Raw genomic sequence first — 15,387 nt, forward strand, 5'->3', positions numbered from 1 at the left:
TTCACTGTAACCGTAGTTCGCTATAAGAATATATACAGCATATATACAGCAAATGGCCAGGACTAAAAGCCCTTCCCACATAGACTGGTTCCTGTATTCTGTACTCATCTCCTTGTGTGAAGACAGATTATCACTGTGATCTTTTCTGACAAATCTAGTTTTAGGTGAAGGCCATGTTGGGATTACAATTTCACTTAATGCTTATCATCTGATAATAGGTTGATAATAAATACTATATTTAGGCATTTCTATTCTCAAATCAGAACATAACAAATCTGACGTTGCACGTTTAGCAGGAATGATCTGGCCTCAACAAGCCAGAAGCCACCAGATATTACCTTGACAGACAGTTCCTTGAGTTTCTCTACAGTCAGCGGTATCTTGCCCATGAAGTCCTTTCCGATCATATCATTGTCATACATTTCCTGTAATGAAACCACATTTGCTTCATAATATTTACACACCTTTCCTTCGAAACATACAGCAAATGTACATGGTATTGGACAATGAGGCTGTAACAATATCATGCAAAATATTCTCAGGTTTATTATAGTTATACTGACCAACATAAACTACCGCAAAACAATAGCACTAAACTCTACTACCCTGTTCCTAAAACACTGAACATTCCTGTCCTGTTCCTAAAACACTAAACTCACTTGTCCCTGCTCCTATAACATGAAACATTCTTGTTCCTGCTCCTAAAACACTGAACATTCCTGTCCTGTTCCTAAAACACTAAACATTCTTGTCCCTGCTCCTAAAACACTGAACATTCCTGTCCTGTTCCTAAAACACTAAACATTCTTGTTCCTGCTCCTAAAACACTGAACATTCCTGTCCTGTTCCTAAAACACTAAACATTCTTGTCCCTGCTCCTAAAAAAGAAACATTCTTGTCCCTGTTCCTAAAACACTATGATCAAGTTCATTTCGTAATTCAGGCCACACAGCCCTTAGTACAGTTGTAAAATAAATAATAGTTTAGGTCACATGTCCTAAAATGCTAAACATTCTTGTCCCTATTCCTAAAACACTAAACATTCTTGTCCTCTTCCCCTGTTCCTAAAACACTAAACATTGTTGTTCTGTTCCAAAAGTATTTAATATCTCCAGCAGTAATCTCCCTGCTCCTGTTCCTGTTCAACTCACAATGGTAAGCATGGCATCATCTCCCTCGAGTTCCACTGTCACCGTCTCGTTCCACTTAGGGAACAATGTCTTCTTCTTCACACCTGTGGTGAACACTTTCTTCCCATTCTTCAGCACAACACAGAATGGGTCACTGTAACCTACAACAGAAACACATAAATATCCCCTTAATCAGTGAGTCAGTGATTAGTGAGCAAGTATGGTTTTACCAGCGGTAGACACTAATATTTTTAGTCCACTAGTCCTTCTAATGATAACATATAGCAAAACCCTTAAAAATGGCAAATTTCTACTAGTCCTTATGATACCTTTAATATTGGGCAGTTTGGCAAGTTTTAAGCCGCTTTCAGAAATATTCCAGCAATATCACAGTGAGAGACACTAGAAATGACCTTCACACATTGTAACCTTCCGGGGAATAGAACCTGGGTCTCTGACATGACGAGCGAGCACTTTAACCATTAGGCTACCCCACTGCGCCTTCCTCAAGCCATTACTGGGTCAATACACTGTTGATGTTCCAGACAGCCCATATATTAATCCTCTGTGCTCACTGATTAAGTCCAGATCTTAATTTCTTATGATTGAGTGATATTTTGGTACTTCAGGAAAACTGTTGTCATACCATAGTTATTTGGGTTTAACATTGCTTTGAACAACATATTAGTTGTATCAAGATTTGTCAGATTACCGTAGAGTCTAGAATATAGGCCCATCTGCGAGCCCTAGCCCAACCCTTAAATTTGCATAAACAACTTCATGATCAGTAAGCTGTGTAGTGTTGGTAATTTCGAAATCATACAGGCAGTAGGCGTTTATCACTTTTGGTTTTGGTGAAGGCAAAAAGCATGGAAATAGAATGATAAAACTGGTTCTGGTAGGCCAAGGGGGAGTAACTCTGTCCAGTAAGCTGAAGAACCATCGCCACCTGGGCCTGAAATGCCATTTGTGGGATGCAGATGTAGCAGGGCGTGGAGTCTTCCCACAGATGACATCCTTACCTTGTCAGCTTGCTGATGGGGTTAACCTCTTTGGTCATGTGGACAAGGCGTCCGACCTCTGATCAGAAGGTCTGTGGTTCGAATCCCATCACGGGACTCGGAAATTTTATGGCCTCTATTTTATAGGCACCACATGTCATACATTATTGTCTGAGCCAAAAACCTATGAGTCTACCAGACAGAATATGGCTCTTAACATCATTTTATATAGATTTTAGTGTTATTATATGGACTATAAATAGCTGAGTTTACTTGACCGAACAGAATTTTACCTGACTCAGCCTTTGGACTAGTGGCTAAAATCTCAGGCTGGTCATATCCACATAGGGATTTGCAAGCACAAGACTTTTGAGAGATGAATTCACCCCTTAAATGCCATCCTCCGTAATTTAGAGTAATTTATATTCACTTTATTTTACCATATACCAAAACCATTCCCTAGCCATTTGCCAAGGTAGAATGAACCATGTCCTACACACTGTCATAGTTATAAGTCGTTGTCAACTGAGACATACCATTTCTGTCCATAGCAACCAGATCCTTGGCCTGTAGAAGCGTCAGCTCTACAATTGTCTTCCCTGAAACAAACACAAGGAGATCACACTGGAATCTTTATCAGGATTATAAATGTCTCTAACCACCACTATACTTGATCCAAACACAATGCTTCACTGAGTAAACCCTTCCAGAATGATGTCTAATACCACTTTCAGCAATATTCCAGCCAATATTCCAGCAACCTGTTGACAACCGAGTCTGGGCTAGAACAACCAGTGGTTGATAGAGTGGGCATCATCACACGTCTCCCACAATCAACCAAGTCACCAACCCTGACCACCTCACCAACCTGGTTGTCTCTTATGACAAGCATATGCTAGCAGGTACCTATTCTAACTCGGAAGACACATGAGGACTTAAAAGATTTAAAGTAGATTTATTGTAAAGTCAAATAAAATTACTGTTCCCTTTACTAGCAGCAAATACACTATAACCCAATCAAAAAAAACCTGCTTTCAGACAATTACAGTTCAAAACATCTACATATATATAAAGGAAATAACATTTCTTTTTTTCTTATGAAGAGATTTGATAATCCGGACATTGCTCTGTAAATGATACTGTCCAGATCAAAAGGGTACTTCATGTTTTCAAAACAAAAAATATTTTAAATAAATTATATCTTGAAAAAATTGTTTTTTTAGTGTTTCCATGACAACATACCTTCTAGGTATTCCTCAATGTAAGCCGAAGCACTTGTTGAAGCTCTGGCAGCCTATCACAAAACAACATCATTGACCACAATTATTACAGAACATCTTCAGGTGTCTTGATTTCTAATGCCACTGCAACACTTTTCTTTTCATTAAAGCAGTATGATCTGTAACTACTAAAGACTAAAAATTATCTGAAAATGCATCACAGAAATCTAAAAATGCCTGCAACCAAAATATGAATGAGCACATTTCTAGTCGATCTGAATAAAAATGCATGTACATAAAACCAAATAAACTGTCACTGAACAGCCTTAATCAATGAAAACAACATCACTTTACGCTATTCACATTTTTTCCTGTTGGGATTAAAATAACATCAGGCAACATCTGAATGATAAACTTAATACAAATCATGCAACAATACATACGCTAAACAGCTACAAAATAAAATCACATGTACATTAATTACCCATGCAACATCAGTGAAGTATAGGTGACAGACTTTATGAATACGAATTATTAATGCCAGGATGAAAATGGCATTTTGTGAATGAAAGATGTAAATGCACGAATGGGAGTATGACATGAATGTGTGAGAGTGACTTAAAAAAGCTTGAGGCTATTACTCCGCTCTGATTTCACAGAGTTGCTTTATTTCACACAGCACTCAGGTTAACAACATAGATCCAAGGAAGGGTTTTTTTTACGTCAAGTTCGAAATATGAGACAGGAGCAGACGGCACAAATATAAAGGGACATAACTCTTGAGTATTACTGCATTTGACATTAGCCACAAGCAGGCCTTAGGTAGGCTTAAGTCACCCCTGACATCAGAGGTTGGAGGGGATCAGAGTTGGTATAAGCAATAATATTGTTTGAAACTACAGTGAGCAATATTACAGCTTATCACAGTAACATGTAAGTAGCTGAGCAATCTATCCTGCCCTGGAAACCCCATAGGCAACTGAGTTCGGGTCATTATTTGGAATTCTAAAATATCATCTTTCCAGCTAAACTTCATTTTTTATTTAAAAAAACAAAAGGTAATAGATATTTATTTATTGTACACAATATCCAGAATTCTCTCATATTTCCCCTCTTCAAATGTTGGGTTGTACAGGGCATGAACAAATAACAACATGCTTTCCATGACTGTAGAGAGAATTATTTTTTTTATCATTATGTCAAAAACAAGAAATAGAATTCATAACTTTTTCCCACAAGATTTAAAAAATAATACAATGTAAATGAATTGAATATTTTCTGTGTGATGTCCCTGACACCTCAAGTAGTACATTAGTCAAGGCTATGATGACTCAAGCAAAAACCATACCCTGACAATTGATAATACACAAATTCTGATTTTTGGTGTTGGCACTCATGGAAACCATTTCAATTGGAACTGAATGTTTCTTTGTGAGTATTTCAATCATAGCTCAGCATGTCAGATTAACAAGAGAGGATGTTGAAATGTTGAAATGGTGAAACCAACTAGGGTGGGTTTGGCACTGACAAGGCAAGGAGGAGATCACAAGCGGGGAGAATTTGGGATTCAAACACCCAAACCAGTGGTTCCAGCATAGGGAATCACAGCACCTTTGACCACTGGTGTCTTTTTAATGAAAGGAATACATGGTAGCTCGAGGGTGACAGTGTCGAGTACAGAATATATGGAGGAGCATGGTCTACATGGAGTACTGCACTATTCTGGGACAGTGTTAATTGGGAAGTTCTATACAGTGTCATGTCAAATAAAGGAAAGAAAGAACCTCCTCTCTAGACACGGACAAACACTCTGGAAGGAAGTGAGATAGTGATAGATGGAAACAGAGATCTATTTCCTCAGAAAGATGTCAGATAGAGATCCTATACTCTTACAAAAGAGAAAGTCTTGGCACAAACTATACACCTGGTCCCAGAAACAAAAACACCCCACTCAGCATGAAGTCTCTCAGACATGATGACTCAGAGAGAAAGAAATTCATTCAGTTTACAAGGAGAAAGGAGAGCCAATAAAATGTGACTTGGGAACCATAAAGAATGATATATTTTACTTCCATCTACGATATACAGATACATGGGCCTACTGGGTCAGTCAGCACTAGCACCAATGATTACAGTTACCCTGACTGGATTATCTGTCCGTATCTCACCCCAACTGGTGGTATAACATGCTGGACTCATAATAGGTAATACAGATACATGGGACTACTGGGTCAGTCAGCACTAGCACCAATGATTACAGTTACCCTGACTGGATTATCTGTCCGTATCTCACCCCAACTGGTGGTATAACATGCTGGACTCATAATAGGTAATACAGATACATGGGACTACTGGGTCAGTCAGCAATAGCATCAGTGATTACAGTTACCCTGACTGGATTATCTGTTCGTATCTCACCCCAACTGGTGGTATAACATACTGGACTCATAATAGGTAATACAGATACATGGGACTACTAGGTCAGTAATACGACTCAGTATATACCGTTTTTCATGAACATTGATGAATGAACTCTTTTCATTTCACATAGATGTTATTCGGTCCATTCATCAATAATATTGATCGAAGCAAAAAGTAGGGATCTTCTTGGCGTCGGTAATGTAAGTTCATGTTAGATTCTTCTACAGCTACATGTAATGGGTCTTGTCAAAAGAATGATGAAGCTAAAATGCAAAATGGAAAGTTATTTTGTCTGATTGTAGCTGTGGTGTAAGACAATTAAGTTTTATTATTTACATTGAATTCAAGTCACAGAAATGTGCTGTGTACGACAATTCAAAACTTGTAATTATGTTTGCTTGATTTTTTAAGAACAAATGAATATTGTGTAGTCCTGCTATGGATGCTATGTTAACCACATCCTTGAGTTAGCACGTAGTCGGTGCTTTCCAATGTATCTGAAACTTCATCTTAAAGTGGTGGCACAACAGAAATTAAATCAAATTACTTATTTTTGCTTCATTTCAATTTGAACAAGACCCCCAAGTAAAACTATATCTATTACAAGGCCCAATCCCATAGACATATGTTATGTGTTAGCCATACATGTCATCAAGATTAGTTGTTACAGTTGTCCAAAGGGTCAAAGTGAGCTCATGTATCAAGTAGCATTAATAGCAGATTGAAAAAAACAAACATATATGCCATGTAGTGTGAAAATTTTAACTTCAGTATTGAAGTTTCCATACCGTTAGTACCATTAATCCTCAAAAAGAGAATAAGTATCAATTGGAGATAGGACAATACAGAGGCCAGGCCCCACAATGCCAATGATAAGGTCACAAAAATGAATTGTAAGATTTTCATATCATCGCTTTTTTAAGTATTCTTAATTGCAAATGTTGTTTGAATCAAGTAAGGTAAGGGAATTTTACATTAGGTTGCCCAGGGCCAAACTTCCATAATTAGTTTTTTGTCCTGAAAATATATTGATATTTTATAATGCAGGCTCCTTCTTCATCCCAAAACTGGAAAGATAATATATTAGCTCTTGATCGAGGATTAATGGTAAACATTTAATTGACTGTTTGGGGAAATCTATTGATCCAGTATATAATTGGTTGTGTCTAGGTGCATGTACAGTGTTAGTTGTATGCTTGACCCTTGAGCCGCCACTACCTAACGAAGGCAGTACAATCATGCAAGTGACTAGAAGCCAGAGACTAGCAGACGACAACAAAATGGCGGATATTGTACCTGGTCATCTTCTCGTTTAGGTAGGCGGAGATATGCCATGTTCTGGGATAAAGAATTCAGTAAAACAGAAAGATCAACAACTACTTATTAAGAAATCATAGGGCATGTTAAGTCTTCTAATCTGGAAGAGAACATGTATTAGTTAAGAGAAATATGGAGAAAACACACTGAGGTCGATCTAAAACTGAAGTCTAGTTCATAACACTAAACACAACAGTCTTCGATCAGACGATGACCATCTTGACAAAAATAATATGATTACAACTTCAAAACAAATTTCTCATATTTTATGAATTTGTACACTGCTGATCCAAGACTTTGTTTTCAATGTATATGTATATTTATTCATGATACCATATCCATAGAGTAAAATATATTCTTACAAATTCAAGATCTACAAAAGAAACAAAAAACACAAGGAAATGGTATCATATAAGACCAAACACTGTTATGTATATAGTATATGATATGAAAAATGGTTGATTAAGGACATGGGTGGATGTGGGTGATTACAGTTGTGAATGTGAGGAACAGATGAAGCATGTGACTACGCTCACAGTCAGAGCGGGCGAGAGGGAGTAGAGTTGGGAGCAGTTAGACTACATCTGACAGTCGGTGATTCATTGGAGTGTGAACAGATACTGATACAGCCAGGGCCACTGTGGGTAACCCAAGCGGCTGGCCATGAACAAAGTTAGTGGAGCTCAGATGGATGGATGGATGGATGGATGGATGGATGGATGGATGAATGGATGGATGGATGGATGGATGGATGGATGAATGGATAGATAGATAGATAGATAGATAGATAGATAGATAGATAGATAGATTTGTGACCTGCAATGTTTGAAGATATATATGAAAAATGTTCCTTATGTTCAAAGACAAATATGATAAAACATTCTTACAGGAAACAGAAAGTACACATAACAAACCAAATTACTCAATATCTACCATAACTGAGAGTTTCTTTGCCGTGCAATACATGAAGTGACAGAAACTGATGCATAGACATGTTCATGCTTGAGGGACCTCACAAAAAGTCCTGTTGATTCATAGATGACACATGATCTTTGTATCATTTGATAAAATTTGTTTGTTTAACGCTGTACTCAGCAATATTCCAGCTATACGAAAGCAGTCTCTAAATAATCTAGTCTGGACCGGACAATCCTGTGGTTGAAATTGTAAGCATCAATCCATGTTGTCAGGGTAGGGTGACATGCTATCAAGCAAGTCTGGACCAGAAGATCCAGTGACATACATCATGAGCATCAGTCTACACAACTGGGACATGATGACATGCAATCAACCAAGTCTGGGAGCGTAACTACCCGATCCTTTTACGACAAGTATAGACTGCTGAAGGACCAATATTAACCTGGATCTTCATGGGGTATAAACAGTGATAGCAATAAATATAGACCGGCAAATTAGGCTATTGTTATATGATTCATCATTTGCTCACATATTCTCATGCAGAAGAGGGCTGGTATTACAACATTACCACATTAAACATTTTAAGCAACCTGCTCCAAATCATGGAATACTGTACTTTTAAAATATGCTAGTACTAGCTGACTAACATTGGTGAGGTGAGGTGAAATTGGGTTTAACATCGTGTCCAAGATTATTGCACTTATATAGCGACGTGTATGCACATGTGTGTGTGGCTGCTTATACTAGTCCGGACAGATGCCAATTTATAGTGCTAGCTCACTGAGATATCATGGATATAGTTTAACATGGATACCCCACTCAGACACAGTATACTGACTCCGAGCCGACCAGTCCTTGTTTTAGCCCTTTAATGCCGAGCGATAGACTGGGTAACAACAAGTACCATCTTTTAACGTCTTTTGCTATGACGCGGCCGGAAATCCAACCCCGGACCTTCCGCTCTCCAGGCGGACGCTCTAAGACTAGACCAAGGAGGCGGTGCTGACTAACATTCTGTTGTATGGATAGAATATAGTTCGACAAACAGCTTGTTCTTATCAATAACAGTGAATTGTGCTATACACTGCATTCAGCAATATTACAGCTGCATGACAGCCTTTCAATGGTTCAATCTGGACCAGACAAACCAGTGGTTGATATCATGAGCAATGCTGCAGTGTTGGTGTATGATGACACACCATCACCTCATAAAAAAACCCAATTGTAATTATTATATTCTTATTTTCCATTTAACAGGGTAGCATGAACCTAAATATTATTTTCCAAATTTTAGGGTTTCCGGATCTGTAAACCAAGAAATAGTGAGGCCCAAACGGATTACTGTAGAACAGCCCTTAACACATAATGCAACATTAGTAGGTCTGATGAGTGAGTGAGTGAGTGTATTTGGTTTCAAGCGGCTTTGAACACTGTTTTAGTTATGTCACAGTATGTCAGTGAGAAGCGATGGTCTTAGATGCTTATTACCCCAGTAAATACCATAAATAACAGTATGAGGCTTACAACTTGAAAAACATTATAAGGGTCATTCTGTGATTAAAACCCATGATCATAGGTTCCTGGCATGCCTAAGGGATGCAACTCCCCACAGGACCACCTGTGCCCCCAGTAGGTCTTATGAACACATACTCTACAGATATCAGGAGTGGCCACTTGGCAAACAAGGGCAATAAATATTCTTACACCAAAATATTTAGCTTTATGTCATCAAGAAGGTTTTTATTTCCTTTTTTGTACAGAACTTCCTAAACTTGTTTTAATTTCAGACAAAAATCAAGAAATATTGTTCATTCATGTCTCGTTTGAATACTTATATTTCTGAAAGCAAATACAATGTATCAGTTATCTAGAGAAACACTGTATCAAACATCTACTGAACTATGTTAGTATATATATAAAGAAATCTTTCTTATGTTCAATTCAAGTTAAAGCTCAGAGTATAAATATTGGATAACATATATACATGCCGGTATCAGTATTAGTGCATGCCGAGTTAGACCGGAGCAATAGGAGAGTTTCTTCCATAAAAACAGAGTGACTTGTTTATTACACAAGTGAAACTTTTAAAACGTACAAAGAAATCAAATAATTTTGCAAGAATATGAAATATATTACCAACTGAAACATACTAAAAAGAAAGGAATAACAAGAAATAACTTTTGTGGTAATTAGGCATACAATTAACTAAAGTTAATTTTGTATGTTTGTGTAAAGCAGGCTTTGAGTGAATAATTCATTCATTTAAAAAAACATACAAAAAGTCTTTAATTATTGAAAAGAAACTCATTGTAACACATTATCCGATATTTCCTTGTAACATTTCAAGGCCATTGAACTCAAAACTACTTAGTCAGCATATTATACAATAGCCGATATGTCAAATATAACCTTGTAATAATTAATTTAAGAAAGCAGTGAATATTGTATTATGCAATAAGTTTCAAAACATAAAGACAGTCAAAATATTTCATAAAGAAGTCTTTACATTTTTTAACTCCTTCTATGATACACCTACAGCTAGGGGAGATTCTACATCTAGAAGCACAATAGACATACAAGACTATGAATGGCTGCAAGATAATGATGAAGATGATACTTAGCTGGGAATGACAGTGATACTATCATCTTACCTGTAGCTAAAACAAAACACACAAACATCAATTACATGGGCCCTTTACTAGAAAAGCTGGAACAACATTATTGTTTCCATTTCTGTTAAGAGCACAAATTATCTTTTATCCAAACATCTAAGAACACTTACATATCTCTTTATTTATTAGGCACAAAAACATGTACGAAAACAAAAAAAATACATCCTTCTGACCTAGAGCATCTACGGTAGAATCTTTGTCAAGTGATTCAAATCCGTACTCAATAAATGTGACCAACATTTCAATTGCATAATTAATTATATTAGGCCATTGACGAATGTTATTAAAAACAAAGAGAAATGACAAAGACAGTTGTTCCTTATAGAAGTCCTATGTCCTAAGGTGTCCAATGGCAATTGCTTCCATAATTCATTAGTGCCAGGAGCTATAAAGGTTTATACAAGAGACAAATATTCATCATTGGCTATGATAAAGGTGAACATGATGAATTAACTTAACAAAATTTAACATGTAATGAAAAAATTAAAATAAATGAACTTTTAAGAAGCTTGAAAGTATGCATCATGTGAAGGCAGGGGGGATAACTCTAAATATGGTGGCGAACTGAAACAGACATTCTGGCTTGTCTACACATATTAAAGAATGTAAGAGACAGCAGATTTGATATGATGTCTAGCAGCAGAGACAGATATACAACTGTGGATCTAGCTTCATGTCTACTCACCACAGATGCAGGGGACACCATGTCTTCATTGTACAGGAAGTCTGTATTGTTGATGCTCTCAGTCAGCTGCCGAAACTTCTCTGAAATATCCATTGGTTTCATTCAACTTCCTGAACAGCTATTGAGACTGTAACTGGACACTCAGCAAATACAAAATGTTAAATGGATAAGACAGGAACTGTTCTGGAAATGTTAATGCTTACAGAAAAAACAATATATAATACACATGCTGATGGAAATGTTTGAAATCCAAATAAGTTGTGTTCAATGCTGCTTTGAAAAGAATTTCAGTAATAGATGGAAATCCCAAAGTGATGTAGATCTTAGACATTGACCACTATGATGAAACCCTTAGAGATGAGTATGGTGCTGACAAATCTACAATCTTAATCAGGGTGTATCTGGGATTCAAACCTAAGATCACAGGATTCTGGCATGCACAAGGGACCCCACTCTGCACAGCTAATTGTTGTGCTCTAGATGAATGGTATTTTGTTTGGGAAATGAGTTCCTTACCTCTACAAAACTAAAACAGCACAAACTATTGAAGGAACAAGCACAACAGTATTTCTAAACAGCACATATTATTGAAGTAACAAGCACAACAGTATTTCTAAACAGCACATACTATTGAAGGAACAAGCACAACAGTATTTCTAAACAGCACATACTATTGAAGGAACAAGCACAACAGTATTTCTAAACAGCGCATACTATTGAAGGAACAAGCACAACAGCATTTCTAAACAGCACATACTATTGAAGGAACAAGCACAACAGCATTTCTAAACAGCACATATTATTGAAGGAACAAGCACAACAGCATTTCTAAACAGCACATATTATTGAAGGAACAAGCACAACAGCATTTCTAAACAGCACATACTATTGAAGGAACAAGCACAACAGCATTTCATCACCTTCTTTTCAATAAACTTTTGACATGGTAAGGATGTGACATGGGACTACCTACCTGACTTTGCCACCGATGAGACAGGTCGGAAGACCACTGAGACAGTGATCATTCCACAGGACTTGTCAACAACATATCCCTCGGACGGCTTGTTGTAGCCCAGCGTCAGAGTCTTCTTCACAATACATGTTTCCTCCTGTGTAGAGGAAGGAACCAGAGTGAGTGAGTGAACCAGACTAATAAGGCAACTGACTTCTAGCTTTATCAAACTTTCCGTAATCATGAAAGCATGAGAATCTGTTGTTTCCAGAAGTAGATTCTACTTCCATCAGTTTTACTGGCATAAAATGCACATCCAAAATGGCCAGAGAAGTCCCGGCTCAGAATCAACTGCCACAACAATAGCGGGACATCATCATAATTGTTTAAACACTATCATCCCACCTGGAACTGGATAACCAGCTGGTCACATCAGAATGATGGTCCTCGAAAGAGTTTCAGGTCCAGAGCCGCCAGGCCAACCACCCCCCTCACCACACCCCGACCCCGAACACCCCCCCAAAATAAACAAACAACAAATGTCCCCCCTATTTCTGACTAAAATGTTATCCTGGCCCCATATATCTGATGCTGGGCCTTTGTGTAGGTAATGGGTCCACTGGACCACCAGATCTCCATTTTGGTAACCTCCATGATAAGCATGTATATTTAGGAAACTATTCCTTTACAAAATAATCTTTTAAGTACTCTCACATTTTAGTCCACAGTTATTTTTAATACAAAATAAAAACTTATTCAGAGTATATATAGAACGGCAGTTACAGCACTTTAATGAGCATAACACTATCAAAACCTTGCATTGAATTTATATTTAATCATTCACTGCTAAAAGAGAAACATCAACCAATGGAATTGACATAAATATAATTGCAGATATAAAATAATGTTTTCCTTTTTCACATTACCGTGGACAGCTGCAGATGAGTTGAACCCAGGAAATCATCATCAATGACGTTTGTTCCGTCCCAGTCAAACACAAAAAATGACAAAGAACTCTGAAAAAAAAGGAGCGTAATTTCTATGACACCATTAACTATTAACATGATAAAAACATACATTTTGTTTGATATTCCTGTTTTACTACAGTGAAACTTTGTTAATGTCCATGGTAGCGTTTTACTGTACACATTTAATATTTTAACTTAAGGACTGACTCTGTATTTGTTTCGGATTTTTACAAAAGTTTGCATGTCGGTTTTCTGATTCATACCTCAGTGAACCCAAATAATACACAGTCAAACCTTACAATTAAATTTCACGACAAAAGGACATGTTCTCAAAAATAGTTTAACAACAAACAATCACATAAATCAAAACAGGTACACATTATGCTATAGATAAACATTTCTGGCTTAGGATTACAGTTTGTGGTGTAACATGAATCAGGTGACTGCTTAATTCATTGACATAAATGGGTATGACTCCCAAGTCATTTGCCAGTCAAACACATAAAGCCTGTCAGGCAAGTCATATACAAAGGCAAACAACTCTCTTCTACAGTATGGACTAAGATTAGCTGCCCCTGCGTTATAAGAAAGGTCATAAACACTGCAGACAATAGCTTTATCCTTCCCACATTTCATATTAAAGGCATGTTGTCAGTCATCTGGATCACTATCACAATTAACAATATTTCTGACCTGAAACCTATGATGCTTTGTTCGTTTATCGTTTAGAATCGCAAAGTTTAACAAAATGAATGACGTATTTGAAGGTAAAGCAGACTGTTTACTTCAAACAGACCCTCTCTTGTCAAGGATGTTAAGGCACAAAAATGATTTTAGATACTAAGGTTCATCCAGACCAGCTGTACATTTTGGCCCAGGAAGAAGGAGGCAGGGGAATCCCTGAACTTATATTGGGATTCCCCAACGTTCCATTACGGTAAATTCAGTCCGTCTCTATGGTGCAACACATTTGTTTTAATTCATTAGGAAATTAAATTACAGAAATTGACCCATTCTGCCTCAGCTTCTTGGAGTTACAATGAACATACACAAAATTGAATTATATTTTAATATATAAGTGGTGACATTATACAAACCTTGGTGTAGTCCGACACAAAAAACTCCACGGAAGATTCCCAGCGTGGGTTCCGAGTGTGTGGAATGTAGGGTGTGGTCAGCACCTGAACAAACACAGGACGTGTCATCAAAGTATCATTGATAACGTCTTTAAAGGCAACGTAAGGACTTCACATCAATAGCACATGTTCAATTTTGAGATAAACACTTCAAAATGTGACTCAATAACACTGTGTCTGGTTGTTTTAGTGTCACACACAGGAGCATAGGAATAGGAGAACTGCACAATCAGCAGAAAGGAGAGGAACGTGTAAGAAATATTTGCTAGAACAGGCTTATAAATGTGCTAGAACAGGCTTACTGACATGTGTCATTAACACAGTTTGTTACACCTCTATTAGGCTAAAATAACTAATAGTCATGGTTCTCAGGCACTGCCCACATCATCATAAAGTTCACTGCACATTTCGTTTTTGTTTCCACTTTCAAATTTTTTTTGTGCATTGTTTTTAATATGGTCAATATGCAACCTCAGTCTGGTCAGACCACCTCAGGGGTCGGTTCTTCAGGTCCTTAATTTTGCACACTGACCTCATCAAGAGTAAATATTTGTATAATATAATGGTGGTAATATGTTCAATGCATCTCTCAATGGCCTTACCCTGCGCCTGTCACAGAAGAGGACACAGTACGGATCTGACGCTCCAGTCTTGTCTGCCACCAACACATTCACAGCACCATGGATACAGATGTACATCACCCCAGCAGCTGCAAGGTCAGGAGGTCAAGGTCAGGGAACTTTAGTATGAATAACAGATATATGCTAACATTAAGCAAAGGTTGTACAATAAAGTGATAATCTAAGTGATAATCTCCGATGGCCAAGTGATTTCAGATGACCAACGTCTGGATAACTTTTGTTCTGTTAATTGATAGATATAGGTTTCAGTATGTAGAATCTGGTGTCCTTAGAAATAAAGGGGCATGGAATAATCATTCATATTTTCACTATCAAGCTGCAGTGGT

At 37.4% G+C, this 15,387-nt stretch overlaps 1 protein-coding gene across 3 annotated transcripts in view; it reads right to left on the bottom strand.

The window, feature by feature from the left end:
- Window positions 1–15,387, bottom strand: part of LOC139444212 (uncharacterized) — a 73,268-nt gene that overhangs the window by 17,742 nt on the left and 40,139 nt on the right. For all 3 annotated transcript variants that reach the window (XM_071225125.1, XM_071225124.1, XM_071225123.1), the window contains exons 11-20: window positions 15,023–15,129; window positions 14,382–14,465; window positions 13,243–13,332; window positions 12,338–12,473; window positions 11,365–11,444; window positions 7,069–7,110; window positions 3,374–3,425; window positions 2,668–2,730; window positions 1,152–1,291; window positions 339–425 (exon numbers count right to left, since the gene is read on the bottom strand). In XM_071225125.1, coding sequence (XP_071081226.1) covers window positions 339–425; window positions 1,152–1,291; window positions 2,668–2,730; window positions 3,374–3,425; window positions 7,069–7,110; window positions 11,365–11,444; window positions 12,338–12,473; window positions 13,243–13,332; window positions 14,382–14,465; window positions 15,023–15,129 — 881 coding nt within the window. The remainder of the gene's footprint in view (window positions 1–338; window positions 426–1,151; window positions 1,292–2,667; window positions 2,731–3,373; window positions 3,426–7,068; window positions 7,111–11,364; window positions 11,445–12,337; window positions 12,474–13,242; window positions 13,333–14,381; window positions 14,466–15,022; window positions 15,130–15,387) is intronic.

Source organism: Haliotis cracherodii, unplaced genomic scaffold, assembly GCF_022045235.1.
Source record: "Haliotis cracherodii isolate W230 unplaced genomic scaffold, xgHalCrac1.p SCAF_5, whole genome shotgun sequence".
Lineage (NCBI taxonomy): Eukaryota > Metazoa > Mollusca > Gastropoda > Lepetellida > Haliotidae > Haliotis > Haliotis cracherodii.